At 45.6% G+C, this 23,494-nt stretch overlaps 4 protein-coding genes across 4 annotated transcripts in view; 2 read left to right on the top strand and 2 right to left on the bottom strand.

The window, feature by feature from the left end:
• Positions 1-1,927, bottom strand: part of TEK (TEK receptor tyrosine kinase) — a 206,198-nt gene extending 204,271 nt beyond the window's left edge. Inside the window, exon 1 of the mRNA XM_069765358.1 lies at positions 1,734-1,927. Coding sequence (XP_069621459.1) covers positions 1,734-1,785 — 52 coding nt within the window. The 5' untranslated portion in view covers positions 1,786-1,927. The remainder of the gene's footprint in view (positions 1-1,733) is intronic.
• An 8,484-nt stretch (positions 1,928-10,411) lies between these two features.
• On the top strand, positions 10,412-12,074 carry LOC138657881 (uncharacterized). Its single transcript, XM_069745495.1, has 2 exons — positions 10,412-10,642; positions 11,142-12,074. The coding sequence occupies exons 1-2, from the start codon at positions 10,469-10,471 to the stop codon at positions 11,655-11,657; spliced, it is 690 nt and encodes a 229-aa protein (XP_069601596.1). The 5' UTR covers positions 10,412-10,468; the 3' UTR covers positions 11,658-12,074.
• A 2,250-nt stretch (positions 12,075-14,324) lies between these two features.
• Positions 14,325-17,766, top strand: LOC138673234 (serine/arginine repetitive matrix protein 2-like). Its single transcript, XM_069761789.1, has 8 exons — positions 14,325-14,643; positions 15,855-15,941; positions 16,284-16,370; positions 16,486-16,572; positions 16,689-16,775; positions 16,896-16,982; positions 17,316-17,417; positions 17,618-17,766. Exons 1-8 carry the CDS (start codon positions 14,325-14,327, stop codon positions 17,764-17,766), a joined length of 1,005 nt encoding a protein of 334 aa, XP_069617890.1.
• A 1,725-nt stretch (positions 17,767-19,491) lies between these two features.
• LOC138657882 (uncharacterized) lies at positions 19,492-21,926 on the bottom strand. Its single transcript, XM_069745497.1, has 2 exons — positions 21,133-21,926; positions 19,492-20,375 (listed from the first exon to the last, which is right to left on the bottom strand). The coding sequence occupies exons 1-2, from the start codon at positions 21,550-21,552 to the stop codon at positions 19,851-19,853; spliced, it is 945 nt and encodes a 314-aa protein (XP_069601598.1). The 5' UTR covers positions 21,553-21,926; the 3' UTR covers positions 19,492-19,850.
• Positions 21,927-23,494: the final 1,568 nt, after the last annotated feature.

Genomic DNA, 23,494 nt, shown 5'->3' on the forward strand with positions numbered 1-23,494 from the left:
TAAGGGCAATGGTACCAAATACTAATGAAATGTATGTAAACTTCTGACTTTGCAGTAAGTAATAAAAATGCCTTAAAATATTCTCTCTCATTATTCTGTCACTTTGCAAATATTAATAATTATGGTAATCTACCAAGAAATTGTTATCGATTACAAGTTGTCTGGAATCAACATCATAGTGTATTATTGTCAGACATATTCAGTACGAGGTTCAAAGACTTGTCTCCAATCTGCTAGGCCTTACAATCAGCAATACTTGGAAGGACTCCTAAAAGCCTACCAGCACAGAGAGCCTTCTGCACCAACCTGCTCATCCCAAGATAACTACGAGAGCCTCAACCAGCATGGCATTAAGGCTTTGTTCTCAGACTCGGTATTTGGTCAGTATTTTACATCAGTATCTGTAAGCCAAAACCAGGAGTGGAAGAAAGAGAGGAAAAGTATAACAGAAACATGTCACCACTTTATCACCCACTCCTGGTTTTAACTTACACATACTGAGGTAAAATACTGACCAAATACTGATTGTGTGAACGTGGTTTAAAGCAAACTTTCCCAGACAAATCCTTTACAAAACAGGAGACTATTGGGCTATGTTCACACGTTGTGTTTATGCTGCGTTTTTTTAATTCAAATTTTTGCTCTCTTATGCATGCTAATAAGGTTTAGTGACCCCCCCAAAAATCCCAATTTACTTTCCTTTGGTTTTTGCACCAAAAACGCAGCGAAAACTGATACCTGCGTTTTTTGCTGAGTCTTTGCACCTACCAATTTTTTCCTATGGGTGAAAAAATGCTGCAAATACGTTGATAGAAGTGACATGTTGCAGTTTTCAAAAATTAAGCAGTTTCCAAATCAGTTAGGAAGATAAAACCAAGGTGTGTGCGTGAGATTTCAGAAATCTCATAGACTTTGCTGGTACTGTAAAACGCAGATTAAAATTTGCATTAAAAAAAGACCGCAAAAAAAAATGCTGCAAAAACGCAATGTGAGGACATAGCCTTACGATACTTGAAGTAGCCACATAATAAATATATGTATCAAAATTCAACTTGCGAAGTTGCTGAGAACTCTGGAAGCATTGACCAGCTCATAAGTCAAGTTTCATCAACATAATATTTAATTTTCTATAACATTTAATTTCTCAAGGCTAAAACAAAAATGAAAATATTCTAATTTTCCCCATGGTATTAAGATGTACGTATAATCCAGTGTGGTTGGTACAAATGAGCTTCTTTGAAGATACAATAACAGGATACAAATTGCTCATCATGACTTGTAGTTTTGCAGTTGACTCCAAAGCAGTCCAGCATGATCTCACCAGGTTGTTCCCGCTGCTAGAGGGACTGTGTTGGATAATTTTACATTATTAAAACTTATTCTAAAGCCTCCCCCATTCACATTGGGTGGTTCAGCTGATGGTTCGCAGGCTGACATATACAGGAGAACATGCTTTAAGCGTAGCATACAGCAAAATACAATATCATGTTGAACTTGTATTAAACATAATGAAAATCCATCTACTATACAAGGGAAATTCTACAAACTTGTAACTGTTGTAACTAATCTACACAAGGCAAGTGTGTCGCCTCTGTGTATGGTAGTAATTACAGTAAACCTTTCTAAAATTACATTTGATACCTATTTACTTAGTTTTATTAGCATCTTGTAGCAGTGAAAACAAACCATGCTCCATAATCTCATTTATTAGGGAGTTATCTGGATTTTCTTACCTGAGATCACGAGTTGCGAGATACATACAGCAAAAAATGCTAAAAAATCCATGCTTTCCAAAATATATCCATCCAATTACCACGAGAATTCATAGAGTGGGCGCAAGTCACATTATGTTTCTCCCCGACTGTTCTGTTCGGTGTTGCTCTTGCATGCCGTAGTTTCTATCTGCCTTCCCATGGACACTGGTATACTACTGTCTCGCTGCTGTCTAAGCACTGGGAGTTAAAGTTCCTTTTTCCTGTTTCCTCTTTAGATTAGGATGTGAAAGGCAGGATCTTTAAGGTATTTTGTACCAGCAGCATTTTAAAACATAGAAAATTAACTCAGGAGAGGAATCCAGAGTAAGGGTTCAGGCTAGCGGGTATTAATCAACCATAATAAGTAGGTGAAATGTTTTTAATTATACACATTTGTACCCATTGTAGATCCTACATTGCCGATATTAATATAGGTGACAACCGAATTAGAGAAGATTGTTGCCTACATAGGTGCAGAAAATAATAGAAAACTGTTATGTTTAAAAAAGGTACAACTGAGAATCTTTAGAAAGGGGCAAACATATAAAGATAGATAACATTGGTGTTCAGCTTGTTACGTACCCTTATCAGCGCTGTGCATTGTATCACAACCTGCTGAAGTTACATCACACAATCTAAGAATTAAGCCGGTATGATGGCCCCACATCTCCCTACATACAGTATGTCCCCACAACCCCCTATATAAAGTAAAATGGCTCAAAGCATCTCTATATCCAGTATAATGGCCCCACAATCCCCTTACATACAGGCACTTCTCACAAAATTAGAATATCATCAAAAAGTTAATTTATTTCAGTTCTTCAATGCAAAAAGTGAAACTCATATTATATAGAGGCATCACAAACCGTGTGATCTATTTCAAGTGTTTATTTCTGTTAATGTGGATGATTATGGCTTACAGCCAATGAAAACCCAAAAGTCACTATCTCAATAAATTAGAATAATTAACGAAAAACACCTGCAAAGGCTTCCTATAGTAAGCCACAAAACCACAAAAGGTCATTGAAGCTGGCTGTTTACAGAGTGCTGTATCCAAGCATATTAATGGAAAGTTGAGGGGAAGGAAAAAGTGTGGTAGAAAAATGTGCAACCGGGATCACCGCAACCTTGAAAAGATTGTTAAGAATGGGCCATTCAAAAATTTGGAGGAGATTCACAAGGAGTGGACTACTGCTGGAGTCATTGCTTCTAGATCCACCACACAGACATATGCAGGACATGGGCTACAAGTGTCACATTCCTTGTGTCAAGCCACTCGTGACCAATAGACAATGTCAGAAGCGTCTTACCTGGGCCAAGGAGAAAAAGAACTGGACTATTGCTCAGTGGTCCAAGGTGTTGTTTTCAGATGAAAGTAAATTTTGCATTTCATTTGGAAATCAAAGTCTCAGAGTCTGGAGGAAGAGTGGAGAGGCCACAATCCAAGCTGCTGGAGGTCTAGTGCAAAGTTTCCACAATCAGTGATGGTTTGGGGAGCCATGTCATCTTCTGGTGTAGGTCCACTGTGTTTTATCAAGACCAAAGTCAGCACCACCATCTACAAGGAAATTTTAGAGCACTTCATGCTTCCCTCTGTCGACAAGCTTTTAGGAGATAGCAATTTCTTTCTCCAGCAGGGCTTGGCACCTGTCCACACTGCCAAAAGTACCAATACCAGGTTTAAAAACAACAGTATCACTGTGCTTGATTGACCAGCAAACCCGCCTGACCTTAACCCCATAGAGAATCTATTGGGTATTGTCAATAGGTAGATGAGAGACACCAGACCCAACAATGCAGATGAGCTGAAGGCTGTTATCAAAGCAACCAGGGCTTCCATAACACCTCAGCAGTTCCACATGCTGATCGCCTCTATGCCACACTGCATTGATGCAGTAATTGATGCAAAAGGAGCCCCGACCAAGTATTGAGTGCATTTACTGAACATACATTTCTGTAGGCCAACATTTCAGATTTTAACATCATTTTTCAAGCTGGTGTTATAAAGTATTCTAATTTACTGAGATAATGACTTTTGGGTTTTCATTGGCTGTAAGCCATAATCATCAACATTTAGGCTGTGTACACACGTTGCGGTTTTTCCCGATAAAAACGCTACAAAACCGCAAAAAACCGCATACAATAAGCATCCCATCATTTAGAATGAATTCCGCATGTTTTGTGCACATGATGCATTTTTTTCCGCGAAAAAAACGCATCGCGGCAAAAAACGCAGCATGTTCATTAGTTTTCCGGTTTTTTTTGCGGATTTCCCACTCCAAAATGCATTGGGAAGTGTCCGGAAAAAACCGCGGCAAAAACGCATCAAAACCGCGGCAAAAACACGTCAAAACCGCGGCAAAAATGCATGCGGTTTTCTTGCAGAAAATGTCCGGAATTCTCAGGAATTTTCTGCGAGAAATCCTGAACGTGTGCACATAGCCTAACAGAAATAAACACTTGAAATAGATCACTCTGTAATGACTATATATTATACAAGTTTCACTTTTTGTATTGAAGAACTGAAATTAACTTTTTGATGATATTCTAAATTTGTGAGAAGCACCTTTACAGTATAATGGGCCCACAGCCCCCTACATACAGTATGATAACACCACAGCTCCCCTACACATATGATCATGGCCAGCTACCTACATACAATATGATGGCCCAACAGCTCCCCTACATACAGTATGATGGCCCCACAACCACCATACATCCAGTATAAACAAACAGCTACCCTATATACAGTATGATGCCCTCACAGCCCCCTATATACACTATGATGCCCCAGAGACCCTCTATATACAGTATGATGGCGTTACAACTCCCTTACAAGCAGAACAGCCCCACAGCTCCTTATATATAGTATAAATCAGATTGATGGCCTTATAGCTTCCTACATACAGTATAATGGCTCCACAGCCTCCATACATACAGGCAGTGGCGTAACTACCGCGGTCGCAGCGGTCGCCATTGCGACGGGGCCCGGCAGGTCAGGGGCCCTCTGCCCAGCAGGTCAGAGGCACCGGCTGACACCATGTTGCAGTGCAGGAGAAGATCCCTCCCGCACGGCAACAGTCTGAGGCGTATCTAGGGGGAGGGGGCAGCCGGGGTATGGGAGAGTTAGGAACTTGGAAGCAGCTCCAGTCAGCACTGTGAGACTGTGACAGCGTCTCCTGCTCTGAGCCCCGGGACTGAAGGGGAGAGCAGGGGAGGTGCAGGACATGACAGCGGTGTGCAAGCAGGAGAAGCTGAGGAGCTGCAGGTTAATATCAGCCTCCCCTTTACCAGAGAGGAGTGTGAGATGTGTGTATGAGCTGGTGTGTTTGTGTGTGATATCTATAGTGTGTGTGTGTGTGATATCTGTAGTGTGTGTGTGTGATATCTGTAGTGTGTGTGTGTCTGACATCTGTAGTGTGTGTGTGTGTGTGATATCTGTAGGGTGTGTGTGTGATATCTGTAGTGCGTGTGTTATATATGTAGTGTGTGTGTGAGATCTGTAGTGTGTGTGTGTGTGTGTGATATCTGTAGTGCGTGTGTTATATATGTAGTGTGTGTGACATCTGTAGTGTGTGTGTGATATCTGTAGTGTGTGTGATATCTGTAGTGTGTGTGATATCTGTAGTGTGTATGTGTGTGTGATATCTGTAGTGTGTGTGTGTGTGATATCTGAAGTGTGTGTGTGTGTGATATCTGTAGTGTGTGTGTGATATCTGTAGGGTGGGTGTGTGATATCTGTAGTGCGTGTGTTATATATGTAGTGTGTGTGTGAGATCTGTAGTGTGTGTGTGTGTGTGTGTGATATCTGTAGTGCGTGTGTTATATATGTAGTGTGTGTGACATCTGTAGTGTGTGTGTGATATCTGTAGTGTGTGTGATATCTGTAGTGTGTGTGATATCTGTAGTGTGTATGTGTGTGTGATATCTGTAGTGTGTGTGTGTGTGATATCTGAAGTGTGTGAGTGTGTGATATCTGTAGTGTGTGTGAGGCAGGGGCGTAACTACCACTGTCTGGCAAATCAGGGGCCCGACAGGTCAGAGGCACCCGACTCCCCCCGTCGTAGCCGCCGCAGTGAACTATACCGGCGTTTATGATGCCGGTACAGTTCAAAGCAATGATGGAGAGAGCGTCAGCTGATGCTCCCTCTCCCATCATTCCCCTCTGCCTCTGGCACTGCGGGTGCGTGATGACATCACTTCATCGCGCACCCGCTGTGTGTGGGGCCCAGGCAGTGCAGCATCTGCACAGGTGATGGTGGCCGCCATATTGGCAAAGCCTGTGGCGGCTGCTGCGACCGGGAACAGGCGGTTCCAGAGCTAGTGGGGGGCACGTGGACCAAGCCGCCCAGGAGGGGGATGCTGCAGCGGCTCAGCCATATGGAGGATCCGGGGATGAACATGGAGGTGTACGGTACCGGCGGAAGTGAGGTGTGTCTGCTGCCCGTGTGTCGCCGTCTCGGCCCCCAGCGTCCCTGGCCCCCTGTGACACCAGCCCCGTTTCCTCCCTGTTGTCCCATGCCCCATGTCCTAGTAGGTCCCCAGGTTCAGGTCATTGTGCTCCTCCGGGCCCCCCGTACACACCTTGTTCCTCCTCCCCTGGTCTCCCAATGCTCATCTTCCATGCCGAGTCCTCCTGCACCCCCATGCATTCCCTGCCCCTTGTCCGTGTGACTCGTCTGCCCTGCTCTCAAGTCTCCCCTGTCCCCTTTCTCACCGTGTGTTCTCCATCTACCCTGTCCTTGTAATCCCTGTGCCCCTTCTTCCCTCCTCCCAAGTCTCCCCCCCATCTTCCTCTGTCCCCTTGCAGCCCTTGCGTCCCTATCTACTCTGCCCTCGGAGTCCCCTTGTGCCTGTCTCCCTTGCACCCTAGTCCCCGTGTGTCCCATTGTGCCCTTCTCCCCTTCCTCTTAGTCCCTATGAGTCCCCTTGTGCTTCTATCCCTTGTCCCCGTGTGTAGCCTTGTGTCAGTGTCCCTTGCCCACTAGTCCCTTTGTGTCCCCTTGCGCCTGTCTCCCTTGTCCCCTTATACTTGTGTCCCTAGTAACCGTGTGCGAGTCTCCCTTGCCCATTAGTCCCTGTGTGTCCCCTTGTGCCAGTCTCCCTTGCCCACTAGTCCCCTTGTAACCTTCTCCCCCGCCTCCTAGCCCCCATGTGTCCCCTTGTTCCTGTCTTCCTTGCTCCCTAGCCCCCCTGTTACCATTGTGGCTGTCTCCCCTACCCCTCTTGTGTCCTTGTCCCCTGCCCCCTAGTCACCATTTCCTCATGTCTTTCTCACTGTCCCTTTATGAAGGGGGTGCATTACACTATGAGGGGGGCTGCATTATATTCTATGGGGGTTACATTGTATTGTATGGCAGGGCTGCAGTATACTCTGTGGGGTGGCTGTATTATACTATATGTGGGCTGCATTATACTGAATCGAGGACTATGGGGAATATATTATACTATATGAAGAACTATGGTCCATTATACTATGGGAAGTGAATTGTACAACATGGATGACGATGGCGGTGCATTATACTATATGGAGCACTATGAGGAGTGTATTATACTATATGGAGGACTGAGCAGTGTATTTTAATATATGGAGTACTATGTGGAGTGTATAATACTAAATGGAGGACTGAAGAGTGTATTATACTATATGGAGGACTATGAGGAGTGTATTATACTGTATGGAGGACTGAGCAGTGTAATTTAATATATGGAGGACTATGTGGAGTGTATAATACTAAATGGAGGACTGAGGAGTGTATTATACTATATGGAGGACTATGAGGGGTGTATTATACTATATGGAGGACTGAGCAGTGTATTATACTATATGGAGCACTACGAAGAGTGTATTATGCTATATGGAGCACTATGAGGAGTGTATTTTAATATACGGAGGAGTGTATTATACTATATGTAGGACTGAGGAGTGTACAATACTATATGGGGGACTATGGGGAGTGTATTATACTATAAGGAGTACTATGGGGGTGCATTATACTTCTCATATGGATCCCCATGACTTCTATGTTAGCCCCTGATGAGTATAATGGTTTATTTTCTTTTATACATTACATAACAATGGCATTACGGGGGACAAATATATGCCAGGATGGGGCACTGGATAGTTATGCAACTGAGGTCACACTATACAACTTTGCAATAAAGCTATAGTGTGCAAAATTAATAGGGAAAATGTGAATTTGGGTGGAAAATATTTTGGCATGGTGGGGGGGCCCCATTTGAAAGTTTGCATCGGGGCCCATAACTTTGTAGTTACGCCACTGCATACAGGGTGATGTCCCCAGAGCCCTGCTATACACAGTATGTCCTCACAGCCCCCTATAGACAGTATGTTGTCTCCACAGTCCCTCTATATACAGTATAGCTTCACAACTCCCTTGTGAACAGAACAACAGCCCCACAGCTCCTTATAAATAGTATAAGTCCACAGTTCCCTATATACCGTATGAAAGCACCACAGTCCCCTATGTACAGATTGATGGTCCCACAGCTCCCTACATAAATATGATTGCTCCAAAGCTCCCTATCTACAGTATGATGGACCCACAATTGCTGTGTGGCTCGTCTTCAGTCTGGTCGTTTTCTGGAGAGGCTCCTCAGTAGGTACAGGCAGCGTCAGGTGAGTTGCGTGACGTCATTCAGCAGATGCGGCTATGCACAGCATTTTGTGTGGCCGCACCTGCTAGGAGAGCTAGAAGCAGCCACAAACTTTCTACTACAAGTTCTCCTGACAAGTTATACTTGAAAGTCAAAGCAACAAAAAGATCTTGCTCCACCGAAACAATAGAGAATACATTCAGCTGCACACAAAAAAATATATATTTCTAATTTTCAAAGAGAAAGACATGCATTGATCTGCACATTGCTTATACTGCGGCTTCTTTGATAACATTTATTGTTGCATGTTATTATTAGTGTCGCCTCATTTTTCTTTTTTTAATGCGGATATCGCTATATACACCTCTTTATAGCTCATAAAGGTTTTCCTGAAATGTTAACCTTATGGTATGCATTGATTGTTTTTCCACATTACCTTATGCACTTGCATTTCTTACAGCATCTACTGTTAGCCATTTTATTATTGGTGTTTGGCATCTATTTTCTTGTTCATCACGTCTCCATAAATACCTAATACTTTACGAGTACCTTCACGACCACAGCTAGCGCAGTTCTGAATGACCCAGATAGTCTGCATGCGCAGTATTGAAGTCTCGATGCATGCGTACTATTAATGATTGTGACGTGAGAGCATCCCCCAATTCTGGACACTGAGCAGCTTGGATATAGTATGTTCATGTACAATACGGCCCTGGCTAAATCCATACTCCTGGTAACTATAGTTTTTTGATGATCATACTATTTAAGGCACACATACCCCTGGTGTTTTTGTATTAATAAAAGTGTTATTTGAAAAACTTTCACCATTTTGTAAGAATTTCTTTGTCTTGGAGAATTATGTAGTTATGCTGTAAAGAGGCCGCTGTACTCTTACAAACAATATGGTGCCTTCAGAAGACAATTGGTGAAGGTGCCAAGAGTCACAACCAACTAGAGAGTGGTGGCTTATCCTAATGATAGGCTATCAATAGTCTGATCTTGGAAACCCACTTTTTAATTACCTTTGACAGAAGAGATCAATGTAGGGACTTAAGTACCAATATAATGGCGATGAGTAAGGGTACCGTCACACAGTACAATTTTGATCGCTACGACGGCACGATTCGTGACGTTCGAGCGATATAGTTACGATATCGCAGTGTGTGACACGCTCCTGCGATCAGGGACCCCGCTGTGAATCGTACGTCGTAGCACATCGTTTGAAACTTTCTTTCGTCGTCTAGTGTCCCGCTGTGGCGGCATGATCGCATGGTGTAACAAAGGTGTGCACGATATTGTATACGATGTAAAGGGCGGAGGAGCTGGCTACGTAGGAGCGCAAAATTCTCCACCTCCCGTGTGCTGATTGGGCGGTACAATACTGTGCGCTCATTCAACAGACAAAGGACTATTGTTCCAAGCGGATAAAACCGGAGCTGTCGAGCGCTCTATTCATTTCTCTCTGTAGCACGTGCTGGATACAGAACTCCTAAATTCGCTGGATTCCCTGTACTTTTATAACTACTACAACTACAGACTTTTACCGCAAAAGGTATGCATAACGCTACAGCGTAGCAGATGTTGCGCTTCAACGGGGATAAACGCTGGAGCGTGGTCGATTGTTCCTTTATGGAGAGTAGGGTAGGCCAGAGAACCTCAGGTACACAGCTGTAGCGTGGCCCAATTAATTAATCCTTTTACAGATCGAGATGGTTGACTGCCCCATTTAATACCAGTAGTAACATATATAGTTATTAGATCAATGGTCAGAACATTGTTTTGTAAGCACGTGTATTTATTGTACATTTGTTTTATTTTTAGGAACTATGCTCACTTCCGATGAGAGTTCTGTTGTTGCTGCTGCCCTGGTGTTTGAGGCAGCACGTCTCCAAGAAGAGAGACGTCCTAAACGAAAACGTCGCATGTGGACCCGGAGCTGGCTGCAGAAAAGATCCACATTGTCACACATGGGTCTCATAAGAGAGTTACATGACAATAACCCTCATGATTTCCGAAACTACCTTCGGATGTCCGAGGAATCCTTCAAAATAATACTGTCTGCTGTTACGCCACTCATACAAAGGCGTGATACGCCGATGCGTGCAGCCGTGCCCGTGGATGAAAGGTTGGCGGTGACACTGCGGTTCCTGGCAACAGGAAGGTCTCTTCAGGATTTGCAGTTTTCCGCAGCTGTTTCCAGACCTTTCCTGAGCGTTGTGATTCCGGAGACATGCGAGGCCATTGTGCACAGCTTAAGGCATTATATGGAGGTACTACTATATTATTTTGGCTGTTGTGTTATGTCGATATATTATACTAGCTATTTAACCCGTTCTACGCCCTGGTTGCGCGCATTTCTATTGGTATATGTTCTACATCCTATCATGTGCTGCTCCCATCCTGCGCCCCCATTCTGACATGTGCTGCTGCGATCCTGCGCCATCCTGCGCCTCCATTCTGACATGTGCTGCTCCCATTTTGCGGCTCCATTCTGACATGTGCTGCTCCAATCCTGCGCCACCCTTCTTTTATTTGCTGCTCCCAACGTAATTTAATAGGTTATATTATTTTAATATATTGTTTTGCACCCCCTCTCAGTCAGTGAAGCCGTCTGATAAAATGGCTGCCTGCATATTCTGGATTGTTGACTATAACTTTGTTATACTAATCAAAACTGTGCGTCAATCACTCTAGGATGTCCACATGAGAGTGTATGTGCACAACAATATATTTGACCTAATTTGTACATGTTTCCTTCTCATCTTGCAGTTTCCCAAGACGGCGGAGGACTGGAAGAAGATTGCTTCCGATTTTGATCAGCTGTGGCAGTTTCCAAACTGCGGTGGTGCATTAGATGGAAAGCATGTGCGCATCACGCAACCAGCCAACTCTGGATCCTTTTTTTTCAACTACAAAGGATATTTCAGTGTGATCCTCATGGCCCTTGTCAATGCGAACTATGAGTTCGTCGATGTGGATGTTGGCATGAATGGTCGAGTCTCCGACGGTGGAGTTTTTGAACACACTTCATTTGGGGAAAGCTTAAGGAACAATCAACTGCAGTTGCCAGTAAATGAAGACACAAAAGCAAACCTCAATTTTGTTTTCATCGCAGACGAAGCTTTCCCTCTTCATCCACATTTGCTGAAGCCATTTGCACAGAGAACACTCACACCGGAGCGCCGAATCTATAATTACCGGTTGTCGAGGCCCGTCGTGTGGTTGAAAATGCCTTTGGGATTATGGCTAATCGGTTTAGAGTGTTCCACACAGCTATCAACTTGAAGCTGCCGTCTATAGACTTTGTGGTTTTGGCATGCTGTGTGCTCCATAATTTCCTGAGACATCATGATACGAGCTCCTATTCTCCTCCTTCGTTTATTGATGCAGTGGACCCAAGAACCGGAGATATTGTGCCCGGGGAATGGCGTACACAACCTGATAATTTAACAGCTCTTCAAGCACTTGGATCTGGCAGACAGGCAGACGATGCAAGGGACTGTCGAGAAAAATACTGTTAGTACTTTAATGGTTCTGGAGCTGTACCCTGGCAGGATCGCGCCGTATAAAAAAAATATTTCTTTTTGTTTTGCTGTTTACTCAACAATATGTATGTTATGCTTTCGTGTCCACAATGTAAATTTGCGAGTAGGTCACTGTCTTTTCTGTAATAAAATTAAATTGTATTTATTTCTCCCGTTATTGTTGATTGTTCATTTTAGATACTACGTTATAGCGGTCGGTCTATATTGCATTCCAAAGTCAAATGTTGACTTCCTTCCATTCCAAGCTCTGCCATGCACACAAACAAAGGTGTACCCACACAGAATCGTATTTTCAATCATATAAACCTCTGTAAATGACTTAAAATGTGATGAGATGCCTAAAAAATAGTGTTGTAAACCCTTATAGCTCCATAAACATTAAATAATGAGAATTTTTGTTTTTTAGATAACAATTTCTTTATATGTAACAATCTAACTCCAAAATATAACATAACAAAAAAAACAATAAAAAAGAAAAATTATCTTCTTCCACGGCCCAACAGGTGTCGCAGCATCACGCCCTGCTGCTCAACTTGAGCCTGGAGGAGCGCTGCTGTCTGCTGCAGGAGCGCTGCTGTACGCTCCAGGCGCAGTTGTCTGGCCAGGAGCTCTCTCACGGTGGGCGGTTCTGTGGATAGAAGAGGTTGGAGAACTGATGGTGATTCCGCTGAAAATACCTATCGACCTCTGTTGCTGGACCAAATTGAGTGTGTTGTAAATTTCTATTTGGTCCGGGCACACAGGGCTTTTTTTTTTTTAAATTAAATTTTACAGTTTTTGTTGTCAATTGTGACATTCCACCGAGATATCCACTCGTATTATCTTAATACTTACGGAGAAGGGATGCCGGTTCTTCATTGCCAGAACCAGTACTGCTTATTTCCCATCCATGACATCTGGCCACTGCTGCTAAAAGGAAATAATAACAGATCTGTTTAACTATGGAACACGCCGTTGCAAAGCGCTCGCTGTTTTTGTCACTTACGTATGGTAGCTTCTGGGGAGAAGGCCGCCGACCCGGGGGAGGAAAATGAGGGCCGGAAGGGAGGTGTTGAGGGTGGTGTTGGGGTGCGAGGCCGCATGGTCAATAAACATGTTGAGGTCCCGGGCTCTGGGCTGCCGCTGGTGGCGGATGAAGGAGAGCTTGTCTCAATGAGAGGTGCCTGTTGCCGGCGCCTTCTCTCTACACATAAATGAAACAAACAAAATGTTTAGACATTTCTATACTGTATGTTGTAAACCAAGTGCAGAGCAAAGGGAATCATTTAAACCAATACGGTTCCTGCTTTAATTAGTCCTAAAATTCAAAGGGAATGAACGCTGTGTTCTGATCGTGTTTTGCAGCAGCATTTGGAGAAGTTGTAACAGAGAAGCTTGTCTTTTATATGTGTAGTACTGTGTGTGCTCCATATTGTGTGTTCCGTACGATGTGTACGTGGTACTGTGTGTGGCACGGTGTGTACGTCGTTGTGTGTGCGGCGCTGTGTGTGCTCCGTATTATGTGCGACACGGTGTGTATGCCGCAGTACTAGAAGAGCATCACGGCTGTGCGCGTCTACTGATTAGCTGCCATTATTTCTCCTCCGGGCACTGTGCGCGCAGGATAATGTATACAATATGTACGCTACACTGTTATGTCACCTATGCTATAATTACATTTCTATGAGTGATGGTACACTTACGTGAGGTCCTGGGCTGTGGCCTGCTGCTGTTGGTGGATGAAGGAGAACTGGCAGCAATGGCAGGTCTGTGTTGCTGTCGCCTTCTCTCTACAGATAAATGAAAGAAAAGCAATGTTTTAAAAACAAAGAACAGGGATTCCAGAGCCCCCCCCCAAAAAAAAATAGCCCGCAGGCCTACCTCCTCATAAAAGCGTGCATCGCCCAATTCCCCCATACTGGTACTTGCCTCGCCTTGTCTCCGCACGCAACTCAGCAAGAAGGTGTGGATTTTTGTGTCGGAGGTCGGCCCATTTCTTACGCAACTGCTGCGCACTCCGGCGGACGCCAAACCTCCTATCCAGCATTTGGACAATGCGACGCAGCACCTCCTGCTTATGTTGGTTCGGGTGTGCTGGGAGAGTCTTCTGGCACTCATAATCAAGTGCATCCATGCGATGTACCAAAAACCGGAGCTCGGTGTGCCCCAAAGGGGCAGATCTCTGTCTTCCAGCCATTACAGATAAAAAGACGCTATAAAGCAGCACCTAACCACACCCAGAGGAAGTCCTTAACTGTGCAGTTCTCCCGCGCGATCCGCATCGCTATAGCGTTGCCGTTTATGGACAGCGTCACATTTGTGACGGCTGAGCGCTACAGAAGGAACGCACATAGTAAATGACGTTCGAACGATGAAGATATAACGCCGGTGCGGCACGTAATGTGCGCTCGTGGTATATGACGGCGTGATGACGTTACAGCGTTCCTGCGCTACCTTGCTTTGCTTCCCTGACATCCTTAAAATGGCTGCCAGGCGACGTGATCCTCCTATGGGTGTCCCAGAGCTAAAGTTCATGATTACCACTATGGATCAGATGCAGTATGAAACCACAGGGCTGGTGCTGCACCGCAACCAGCACAAGGATGAAGTCGTACGTGTGGTGTCTGAGGGCCTCAGGAAGCAGTTTGGGATAACAAGAAGTAAGGCCCAGATTGTGAAGAAATGGGGAGATCTTAAATCAAAAAGCCCAGCGCGCCTGCAGGAGCTTCGCCGTGAGATCCGCAGTGGTGAGTACGCAGGTACCCAAAAGTATTGCACGGCGAAGGGTTAATTGGGTGTGTATGTGGTGTGTATGTGGCCCTGCTATGGTGCAATAATGAAAGGAGCAGAGCACTATGTGGCCCTGCTATGGTGCAATAATGAATGGTGCAGAGCACTATGTGGCCCTGCTATGGTGCAAAAATGAACGGTGCAGAGCACTATGTGGCCCTGCTACGGTGCAATAATGAATGGTGCCGAGCACTATGTGGCCCTGCTATGGTGCAATAATGAACGGTGCAGAGCAGTATGTGGCCCTGCTGTGGTGCAATAATGAATGGTGCCGAGCACTATGTGGCCCTGCTGTGTTGCAACAATGAAAGGTGCAGAGCACTATGTGGCCCTGCTATGGTGCAATAATGAATGGTGCAGAGCACTATGTGGCCCTGCTATGGTGCAACAATGAAAGGTGCAGAGCACTATGTGGCCCTGCTATGGTGCAATAATGAATGGTGCAGAGCACTATGTGGCCCTGCTATGGTGCAATAATGAAAGGTGCAGAGCACTATGTGGCCCTGCTGTGTTGCAACAATGAAAGGTGCAGAGCACTATGTGGCCCTGCTATGGTGCAATAATGAATGGTGCAGAGCACTATGTGGCCCTGCTGTGGTGCAATAATGAATGGTGCCGAGCACTATGTGGCCCTGCTGTGTTGCAACAATGAAAGGTGCAGAGCACTATGTGGCCCTGCTATGGTGCAATAATGAATGGTGCAGAGCACTATGTGGCCCTGCTATGGTGCAACAATGAAAGGTGCAGAGCACTATGTGGCCCTGCTATGGTGCAATAATGAATGGTGCAGAGCACTATGTGGCCCTGCTATGGTGCAATAATGAAAGGTGCAGAGCACTATGTGGCCCTGCTGTGTTGCAACAATGAAAGGTGCAGAGCACTATGTGGCCCTGCTATGGTGCAATAATGAATGGTGCAGAGCACTATGTGGCCCTGCTGTGGTGCAATAATGAATGGTGCAGAGCACTATGTGGCCCTGCTGTGTTGCAACAATGAAAGGTGCAGAGCACTATGTGGCCCTGCTATGGTGCAATAATGAATGGTGCAGAGCACTATGTGGCCCTGCTATGGTGCAACAATGAAAGGTGCAGAGCACTATGTGGCCCTGCTATGGTAAAATATCACTGTTGCCATATCTGCTGATCGAACGTTATTTTTTCCTTCACAGACGCAAAGACACACCGACGCCGCCACGAGGCATCCCACACCGCCTCAGATATCGCTGTGCCCTCCGGGTCAACGGCTCAACAACCCAGTAGGTTCACCCAATAATGTGATTAGGATTTGTTGTAAGGTCCCCTCTACCCCCCCTCCACCTGCAGTCACTGTTGCCATTTATGTAAAAAAAATTTTTTTATTTTTTCCCCTCACAGAGGCAACGACACAGCGCTGCAGCCACGAGGCTTCCCACCCCGCCTCAGATGTCCGTGCGCCCTCTGGGTCAACGGCTCAACAACCCAGTAGGTTCACCCAATAATGTGATTAGGATTTGTTGTAAGGTCCCCTCTCCCCCCCCCCACCTGCAGTCACTGTTGCCATTTATGTAAAAAAAAATTTTTTTATGTAAAAAATTTTTTTTTATTTTTTCCCTTCACAGAGGCAAAGACACAGCGCCGCCGTCGAGTTTACCAGGCCTTTGACACGGACTCTGATCCAGAGTTGCCCTCCGTGCCTACAGATCCTAGTAGGTTCCCACAATAATGTGATTAGGTTTTGGTGGCAGGTCCCCTCTTCCCCCCCCCCCCCACCTGCAGTGACTGTTGCCATTTATGTAAAAAAAATTTTTTTTTCCCTCACAGAGGCAACGACACAGCGCCGCAGCCACGAGGCTTCCCACCCCGCCTCACATGTCCGTGCGCCCTCTGGGTCAACGGCTCAACAACCCAGTAGGTTCCCACAATAATGTGTTCCGGATTTGGTGGCAGGTCCCCTTCCCCCCCCCCACAACTGCAGTCACTGTTGGCATTTATGTTAAAAAAAAAAAAAATGTTTCCCTTCACAGAGGCAAAGACCAAGCGCCGCAGCCATGAGGCTTCCCACCCCGCCTCACATGTCCGTGCGCCCTCTGGGTCAACGGCTGAACAACCTAGTAGGTTCCCACAATAATGTGTTCAGGATTTGGTGGCAGGTCCCCTCTTCCCCCCCCCCCCCACAACTGCAGTCAATGTTGGCATTTATGTTAAAAAAAAAAAATTTTTTCCCTTCACAGAGGCAAAGACACAGCGCCGCAGCCACGAGGCTTCCCACCCCGCCTCACATGTCCGTGCGCCCTCTGGGTCAACGGCTGAACAACCTAGTAGGTTCCCACAATAATGTGTTGAGGATTTGGTGGCAGGTCCCCTCTCCCCCCCCCCCCCACAACTGCAGTCACTGTTGGCATTTATGTAAAAAAAAAAAAAAAAAAAAAAAAAATTTCCCTTCACAGAGGCAAAGACAGCGCCGCAGCCACGAGGCTTCCCACCCCGCCTCACATGTCCGTGCGCCCTCTGGGTCAACGGCTGAACAACCTAGTAGGTTCCCACAATAATGTGATTAGAAATTGGTGGCAGGTCCCCTCTTCCCCCCCCCCTCAACTGCAGTCACTGTTGCCATTTATGTTAAATATTTTTTTGTTTTTTTCCCTTCACAGAGGCAAAGAAACAGCGCAGCCACCCCGAGGCATCCCAGTCACCGCAGTACTGGCCCCCTGATGCTCTTCCGGAGAATATGACCCCAGACGAGGTCTTGCCACGTAAGTTTTTCCAACTCGCTTAAGATTGTCACTCACTGCATCTCTCTATGTAACCCTGTACATCAAGGGCCGTTTCAGAGCCTTCCGCCGCCTCAGATGTTTCATTCATCCTTTACGCTATTATGGGGAAGTGATCACAGCCCACTATCTGGATAATACTGTGGTATTAATGTTATGTTTTTATGCTTTCTCAACAACAGCAGCCGGCAGTGTGACCATCGTAGATGTTAAAGCCAGGATTGAAAGGCTGTGCGTGACTCTGGCGCAGATTCAGGAGCAGCAGAATCTGGCAATCGGAGAGTTGATTAAGATTAAAGACATGTGCCAACTGTTGGAGGCGGGACAATAATACATATTAATACCGGGTTAAAAATTTTTTTGTTGTTACATTAAAAAAATTTAGTTAAACTATGATTCATTTTTTTTGTATTAGTTAAATGTACATGACTTTGTTACGTTAATTTGTGCCCTCATACAGTGCTGTGATCGAGACACACCAATCAAACAGTCGTGATAGAATTTCAAAGAAAAGCTTTTATTTAACACATTATGTTAACAAGACAATAAAAAAAAAAGTAATGTAAAATAAGTTAGGAAATCACAAATCGTGATACGCCGATTCTTCCGGCTGATAACTTGGGTGCCTGATGGGCGAAGCCATATGTGAAGGTATTGGCGTGTAGGAGTTAGGGGGTGGCTGGCCGAAGTGGGAAACGGGAACATTGTGTCGCATTGGTGTCTGACACTGTGACCAACCATTATAATATGAGGGCTCTGTCCGCTGCATTGGCCGGGAAGAGACCAAACGAGTGTGCTCGTCCAAATTGCCATCTGTACCCTTGTCACGTAATGTACGCTCGTGGTCTATGACGGCGTGATGACGTTACAGCGTTCCGGCGTGCCTGCGCTAGCTTGCTTTGGTTCCCTGACATCTTGATAATGGCTGCCAGTCGCCGTGATCCTCCTATGGGCATCCCAGAGCTCAAGTTCCTTATTGGAACAATGGATCGGATGCAGTACGAGACAACTGGGCTGGTGCTGCACCGCAACCAGCACAAGGATGAAGTTGTCCGTGTGGTGTCTGAGGGCCTCAGGAAGCGGTTTGGGATAACTCGCAGCAAGGCCCAGATTGTGAAAAAATGGGGCGATCTCAAGTCCAAAAGCCCAGAGCGCCTGCAGGAGCTTCGCAAGGAGATTCGCAGAGGTCAGTACGCAGGTACCCAAAAGTATGTGGCACAGCTATGGGGCAGTTTGAACGTTGCAGAGCCACTATGTGCCACAGCTATGGGGCAGTATAAACGTTGCAGAGCCACTATGTGCCACAGCTTGAACGTTGCAGAGCCACTATGTGGCACAGATATGGGACAGTTTGAACGTTGCAGAGCCACTATGTGCCACAGCTATGGGGCAGTATGAACGTTGCAGAGCCACTATGCGGCACAGCTATGGGACAGTTTGAACGTTGCAGAGCCACTATGTGCCACAGCTATGGGACAGTATGAACGGTGAAAAGTACTATGTGGCACAGCTAACTGCAGACCTACCTTTTTTTTTTCCTTCACAGAGGCAAAGACACAGCACCACCGCCGCCACGAGGCATCCCGCACAGCCTCTTCTGGATCTGTGCCCTCTGGGTCAACTCCTCCAGATCCTAGTAGGTTCCCACAATTATGTGATTTGGATTCAGTTGCAGGTCCCCTCTTCCCCCCCCCTCCCCCGGCAGCCAGTGTTGCCATATATGCTAACAGACCTTTTTTTTTTTTTTTCCCTTCACAGAGGCAAAGAGACAGCGCCGCCGCCGACAGCACGAGGCATTCAACATGGACTCTGATCCCGAAGTGCCCTCCGTGCTTCAACATCCTAGTAGGTTCCCACAATAAAGTTATTTTGATTTTGTGGCAGGCCCACTCTTTCACCCCCAACCCAAACACCACCCCCCCCCCCAAGTCAGTATTGCCTTATATGCTGACTGTTTTTTTTTCTTTTTTCCTTCACAGAAGCAAAGACACATCGGGAGACTACAGAGTTATTAATGTTATGTTTTTTGACCCACAGCTGTCGTCAGTGTGAACAAGGAGGATCTTGAAGCCGGCATAGAAAGGCTTATCCACACTATGGCGCGGATTCAGGAGCAGCACAATGTGGCAATGGAGGAGCTGCAGAAGCTTTGGGACATGTGCCAGCAGTTGGAGGCGGGCCAATAATACATTTTTGGTTGTTACATTAAAAATATTTAGTTAAACTATGATTCCATTTTTTTTGTATTAGTTAACTGTACATGAATTTGTTACGTTAATTTGTGCCCTCATACAGTGCTGTGATCGAGACACACCAATCAAACAGTCGTGATAGAATTTCTAATAAAAGCTTTTATTTGAAACATTATTTTAACAAGACAATAAAATAAAAAGTAATGTAAAAGAAGTTAGGAAATCACAAATTGTGATACGACGATTCTTCCGGCTGATAACTTTGGTGCCTGATGGGCGAAGCCATATGTGAAGGTATTGGCGTGTAGGAGTTAGGGGGTGGCTGGACGAAGTGGGAAACGGGAACATTGTGTTGCATTGGTGTCTGACACTGTGACCAACCATTGTAATATGAGGGCTCTGTCCGCTGCATTGGCCGGGAATAGACCAAACGAGTGTGCTTGTCCAAATCGCCATCTGTACCCTTGTTTACTGCTTCCAATATTAGACGCTCCGCTAGTGTTCTTTGGCTGTCGTCCATTTTGGCCAGTTTGTCAACAACATAGTGTCCAAACCCCTGCAACGCAGGGCTAACATTGTTTGTTAACACCTTTTTTGCAAGGCTCAACAGTTCATGTGAAACGTTTGAGGTGGCTTTCCGTTTCCTTGGACCTTGCCTCGATTGAGTCCTGGCAGGTGCCGCCTCCACTAAATCTGTTGTCGTGCAGTCCTGTGAACAGTCCAGTGTACTGTCCTGCGCACTGTCATCCTGGGGGAAAAAAAAAAAAAACAAGTTACGAACCTGGCAACAAAAAGTTTGACCACCATAACCGCATCCAAACTATATATTCGTAGTAGGTAAAAAAAGGTTGTAATATATTTTAAGCTTAGTAATATTCTTTAACCTTCCCATTTATTTAATACTTTTAACTACACTGTTCTGACTGCTAGGGGAACCTGATTAATATTTTATAGTCTAAATAGTCTCAACAAGAGTACATCGGCAGCTTGAAGCGATACTATTTTCTATAGTGGCACGGTGGCACGGTGGCGCAGTGGTTAGCACAGCAGCCTTGCAGCGCTGGAGTCCTGGGTTCAAACCCCACCAAGGACAACATCTGCAAAGAGTTTGTATGTTCTCTCCGTGTTTGCGTGGGTTTCCTCCGGGCACTCCGGTTTCCTCCCACATTCCAAAGACATACTGATAGGGAATTTAGATTGTGAGCCCCATCGGGGACAGCAATGATAATGTGTGCAAAATGTAAAGCGCTGCGGAATATGTTAGCGCTATATAAAAATAAAGATTATTATTATATTGCTTAGATGGTATGGTTTAGAAATATCGCCATTTCATACATATTATGTTCCCCATATAATACTTTACTGCGACAGGGTTACTTATGTGGACATGTTTTTGTAATAACTTCAAACTGATGTGATAATCAGAAGTATAAAACATAAAATGCAGAGAAAAATTATGTAATTATAGGACACATTGGTGAACTTTCGTCCAAAGAGCTACTTACTTGTTGCCCTTGTGACTCCTGCTCGGCGTGGTTCTCCGAAACAATTTGTTCCACAGGTGCCAACAAGCGAAAACACGTGGAAGTCCGTGGCACCTCTTGGTCCCTCAGAAAATTCAGATGTTCAAAATACCAAAGCTTTGGCACATAAACATCTTCGGTGGAAGCCCCGGACTTTGTAGTGTGAAGAACCTTGTTAAGCTCCTTCCTCCACACCGTGCGGAGCGCCTGAATTTTCTTTTTAATAACCGCTTTGTTTGCTGGCTCTTCTGGTGCATGACGATTGTAAAGCTCAATGAGCTTTAAATAACCCTCCTGCCTCTTTTCCCTGTTACAATACTCTGGAGATTTGATTTTCCAGAGGCAGGGAAAAGACTGGTATATTTCGATGAATTCCCTGATGAATTCCACACGATTTGACATCTGAAAAATAATTATAAAAAAAAAAAAAATTACACGGTTGACAAAGAGTCCTTTAAACAATACTTTTGCCAGTGTGCCAAACGCTTAACAACAACAGCCACACAAAGAGCTCATGCCTACCATCCATTGTTCCATCTGCCACGCCATAGGCCACCATAACCCAAAACAGTGTACCGCCTGCTTCACTACAGCAGCCACACAAATCGCTCATGGTGACCATACATTGTACCATCTGCCACGCTGTAGCTCACCAGACACAACCAGTCACAACAGCGTACCATCCGCATCGCTTCAGCGGCGGAACGAAGCGGTCATGCCGACCAAACAGCGTTCCATCTACCACGCTCTAGCCCACCAGTCACAACCAGTCACAACAGCGTACCATCCACATCGCTTCAGCGGCGGAACGAAGCGGTCATGCCGACCAAACAGCGTTCCATCTACCACGCTCTAGCCCACCAGTCACAACCAGTCACAACAGCGTAACATCCGCATCGCTTGTTTCATCTGCCACACCATAGGCCACCATAACCCAGAACAGTGTACCGCCCGCTTCCATACAGCAGCCACACAAAGCGCTCATGGTGACCATACATTGTACCATCTGCCATGCTGTAGCTCACCAGACACAACCAGTCACAACAGCGTACCATCCGCATCGCTTCAGCGGCGGAACGAAGCGGTCATGCAGACCAAACAGCGTTCCATCTACCACGCTCTAGCCCACCAGTCACAACCAGTCACAACAGCGTACCATCCGCATCGCTTCAGCGACGGAACGAAGCGCTCATGACGACAGTACATCGTTCCATCCACTATGCCCAAGCGGTGTAACATACCTCGAAGCTGCGGTGCAAAGCGTGGAATATTCTGTGAAATACTGAATCCGATGTCCTAGTCCAACAAGTGTCCAAGTACAAAGTGAAGAAAGGAAATTTTGAAACCGGTGAGGTGGCTTGGAAACAATAGCGCTCAGGTGACAAATTTTCCAACCAATTGTGTGCACAGAACCTGTGGCCTATCAGCACATAGCTAGCAGCTCGACACGCCCCCTAGTGAACAACGTCACGCACAGATTATGCAAAATTTGCTCTGAATCGTCTTGTGTGACACGACCGTACGACTGTCCCATACGACTTCTACATCGCAAATATGTCATGAAATTATCGCTCCAGCGCCGTACATCGTGAAGTGTGACCGCAGTGGAGCGATAATTAAGCGACGATGTAACGTCACAAATCGTGCCGTCGTAGCGATCAAAATTGCACTGTGTGACGGTACCCTAAGTAAGAAACAAGTCAGATGTTCTACTAGTCTGTGGACCTGTTACCACAGCTAGATGGTGGATATCTTCAGGAGAAATCAGTGGGCAAGTTGACCGACTGCCAGCACATAAGTATAATCTATACTAATACTTTCCACTAATACAACTCTAAATGGCTTCATTCCAAGATGGGGCACATCTGAATGCAGGCATGCTGACTATGGCCATAATGTCCACGTCACTTTCCCAAAGAATTATATAAAAGCTAGAATACCTCAGCATTTGGCAGACATGCCGTTACTGTAACACCTCAGCATGCGATTATCTGTCCCTCCCTTTGTATTACAGCTCGTTCCTGAAATGCTCTGCTTCCTCTAGCCCCAGTGAGGAACTATCCCTGCCTTGCCCACTCCTTTTCCTGATATACACCCAACTGGTGATCAATCTCATCTTACCTCACAGCATCCACGCCTAGCAGGCATCTTGCCAATTCAACCCGTCTCTTGACTTTTTGCTGAACACACATTATGGCAGGGCCGAGCTTCACACATGTAAAAAGGCAAAAAGATTTAATTCACTATACTACAAATGCTTTATGCCTGGAAATCTACACTCACAAGGGCACTTCAATCTCTGCTGATCCACTGCAGTGAGCTCACACCCGGAGCATATAGCAGT

This window comes from Ranitomeya imitator, chromosome 1 (assembly GCF_032444005.1).
Source record: "Ranitomeya imitator isolate aRanImi1 chromosome 1, aRanImi1.pri, whole genome shotgun sequence".
NCBI lineage: Eukaryota > Metazoa > Chordata > Amphibia > Anura > Dendrobatidae > Ranitomeya > Ranitomeya imitator.

Coding starts and splice junctions, on each gene's coding strand:
- LOC138673234 (XM_069761789.1), top strand. CDS start 14,325: ATGACGTTACAGCGTTCCTGCGCTACCTTGCTTTGCTTCCCTGACATC. Junction 15,942..16,283: donor GTCAACGGCTCAACAACCCA/GTAGGTTCACCC, acceptor TTCCCTTCACAG/AGGCAAAGACACAGCGCCGC. Junction 16,776..16,895: donor GTCAACGGCTGAACAACCTA/GTAGGTTCCCAC, acceptor TTCCCTTCACAG/AGGCAAAGACACAGCGCCGC.
- LOC138657882 (XM_069745497.1), bottom strand. CDS start 21,552: ATGTCAAATCGTGTGGAATTCATCAGGGAATTCATCGAAATATACCAG. Junction 20,376..21,132: donor AGGAGTCACAAGGGCAACAA/GTAAGTAGCTCT, acceptor TTTTTCCCCCAG/GATGACAGTGCGCAGGACAG.
- LOC138657881 (XM_069745495.1), top strand. CDS start 10,469: ATGCGTGCAGCCGTGCCCGTGGATGAAAGGTTGGCGGTGACACTGCGG. Junction 10,643..11,141: donor GCTTAAGGCATTATATGGAG/GTACTACTATAT, acceptor CTCATCTTGCAG/TTTCCCAAGACGGCGGAGGA.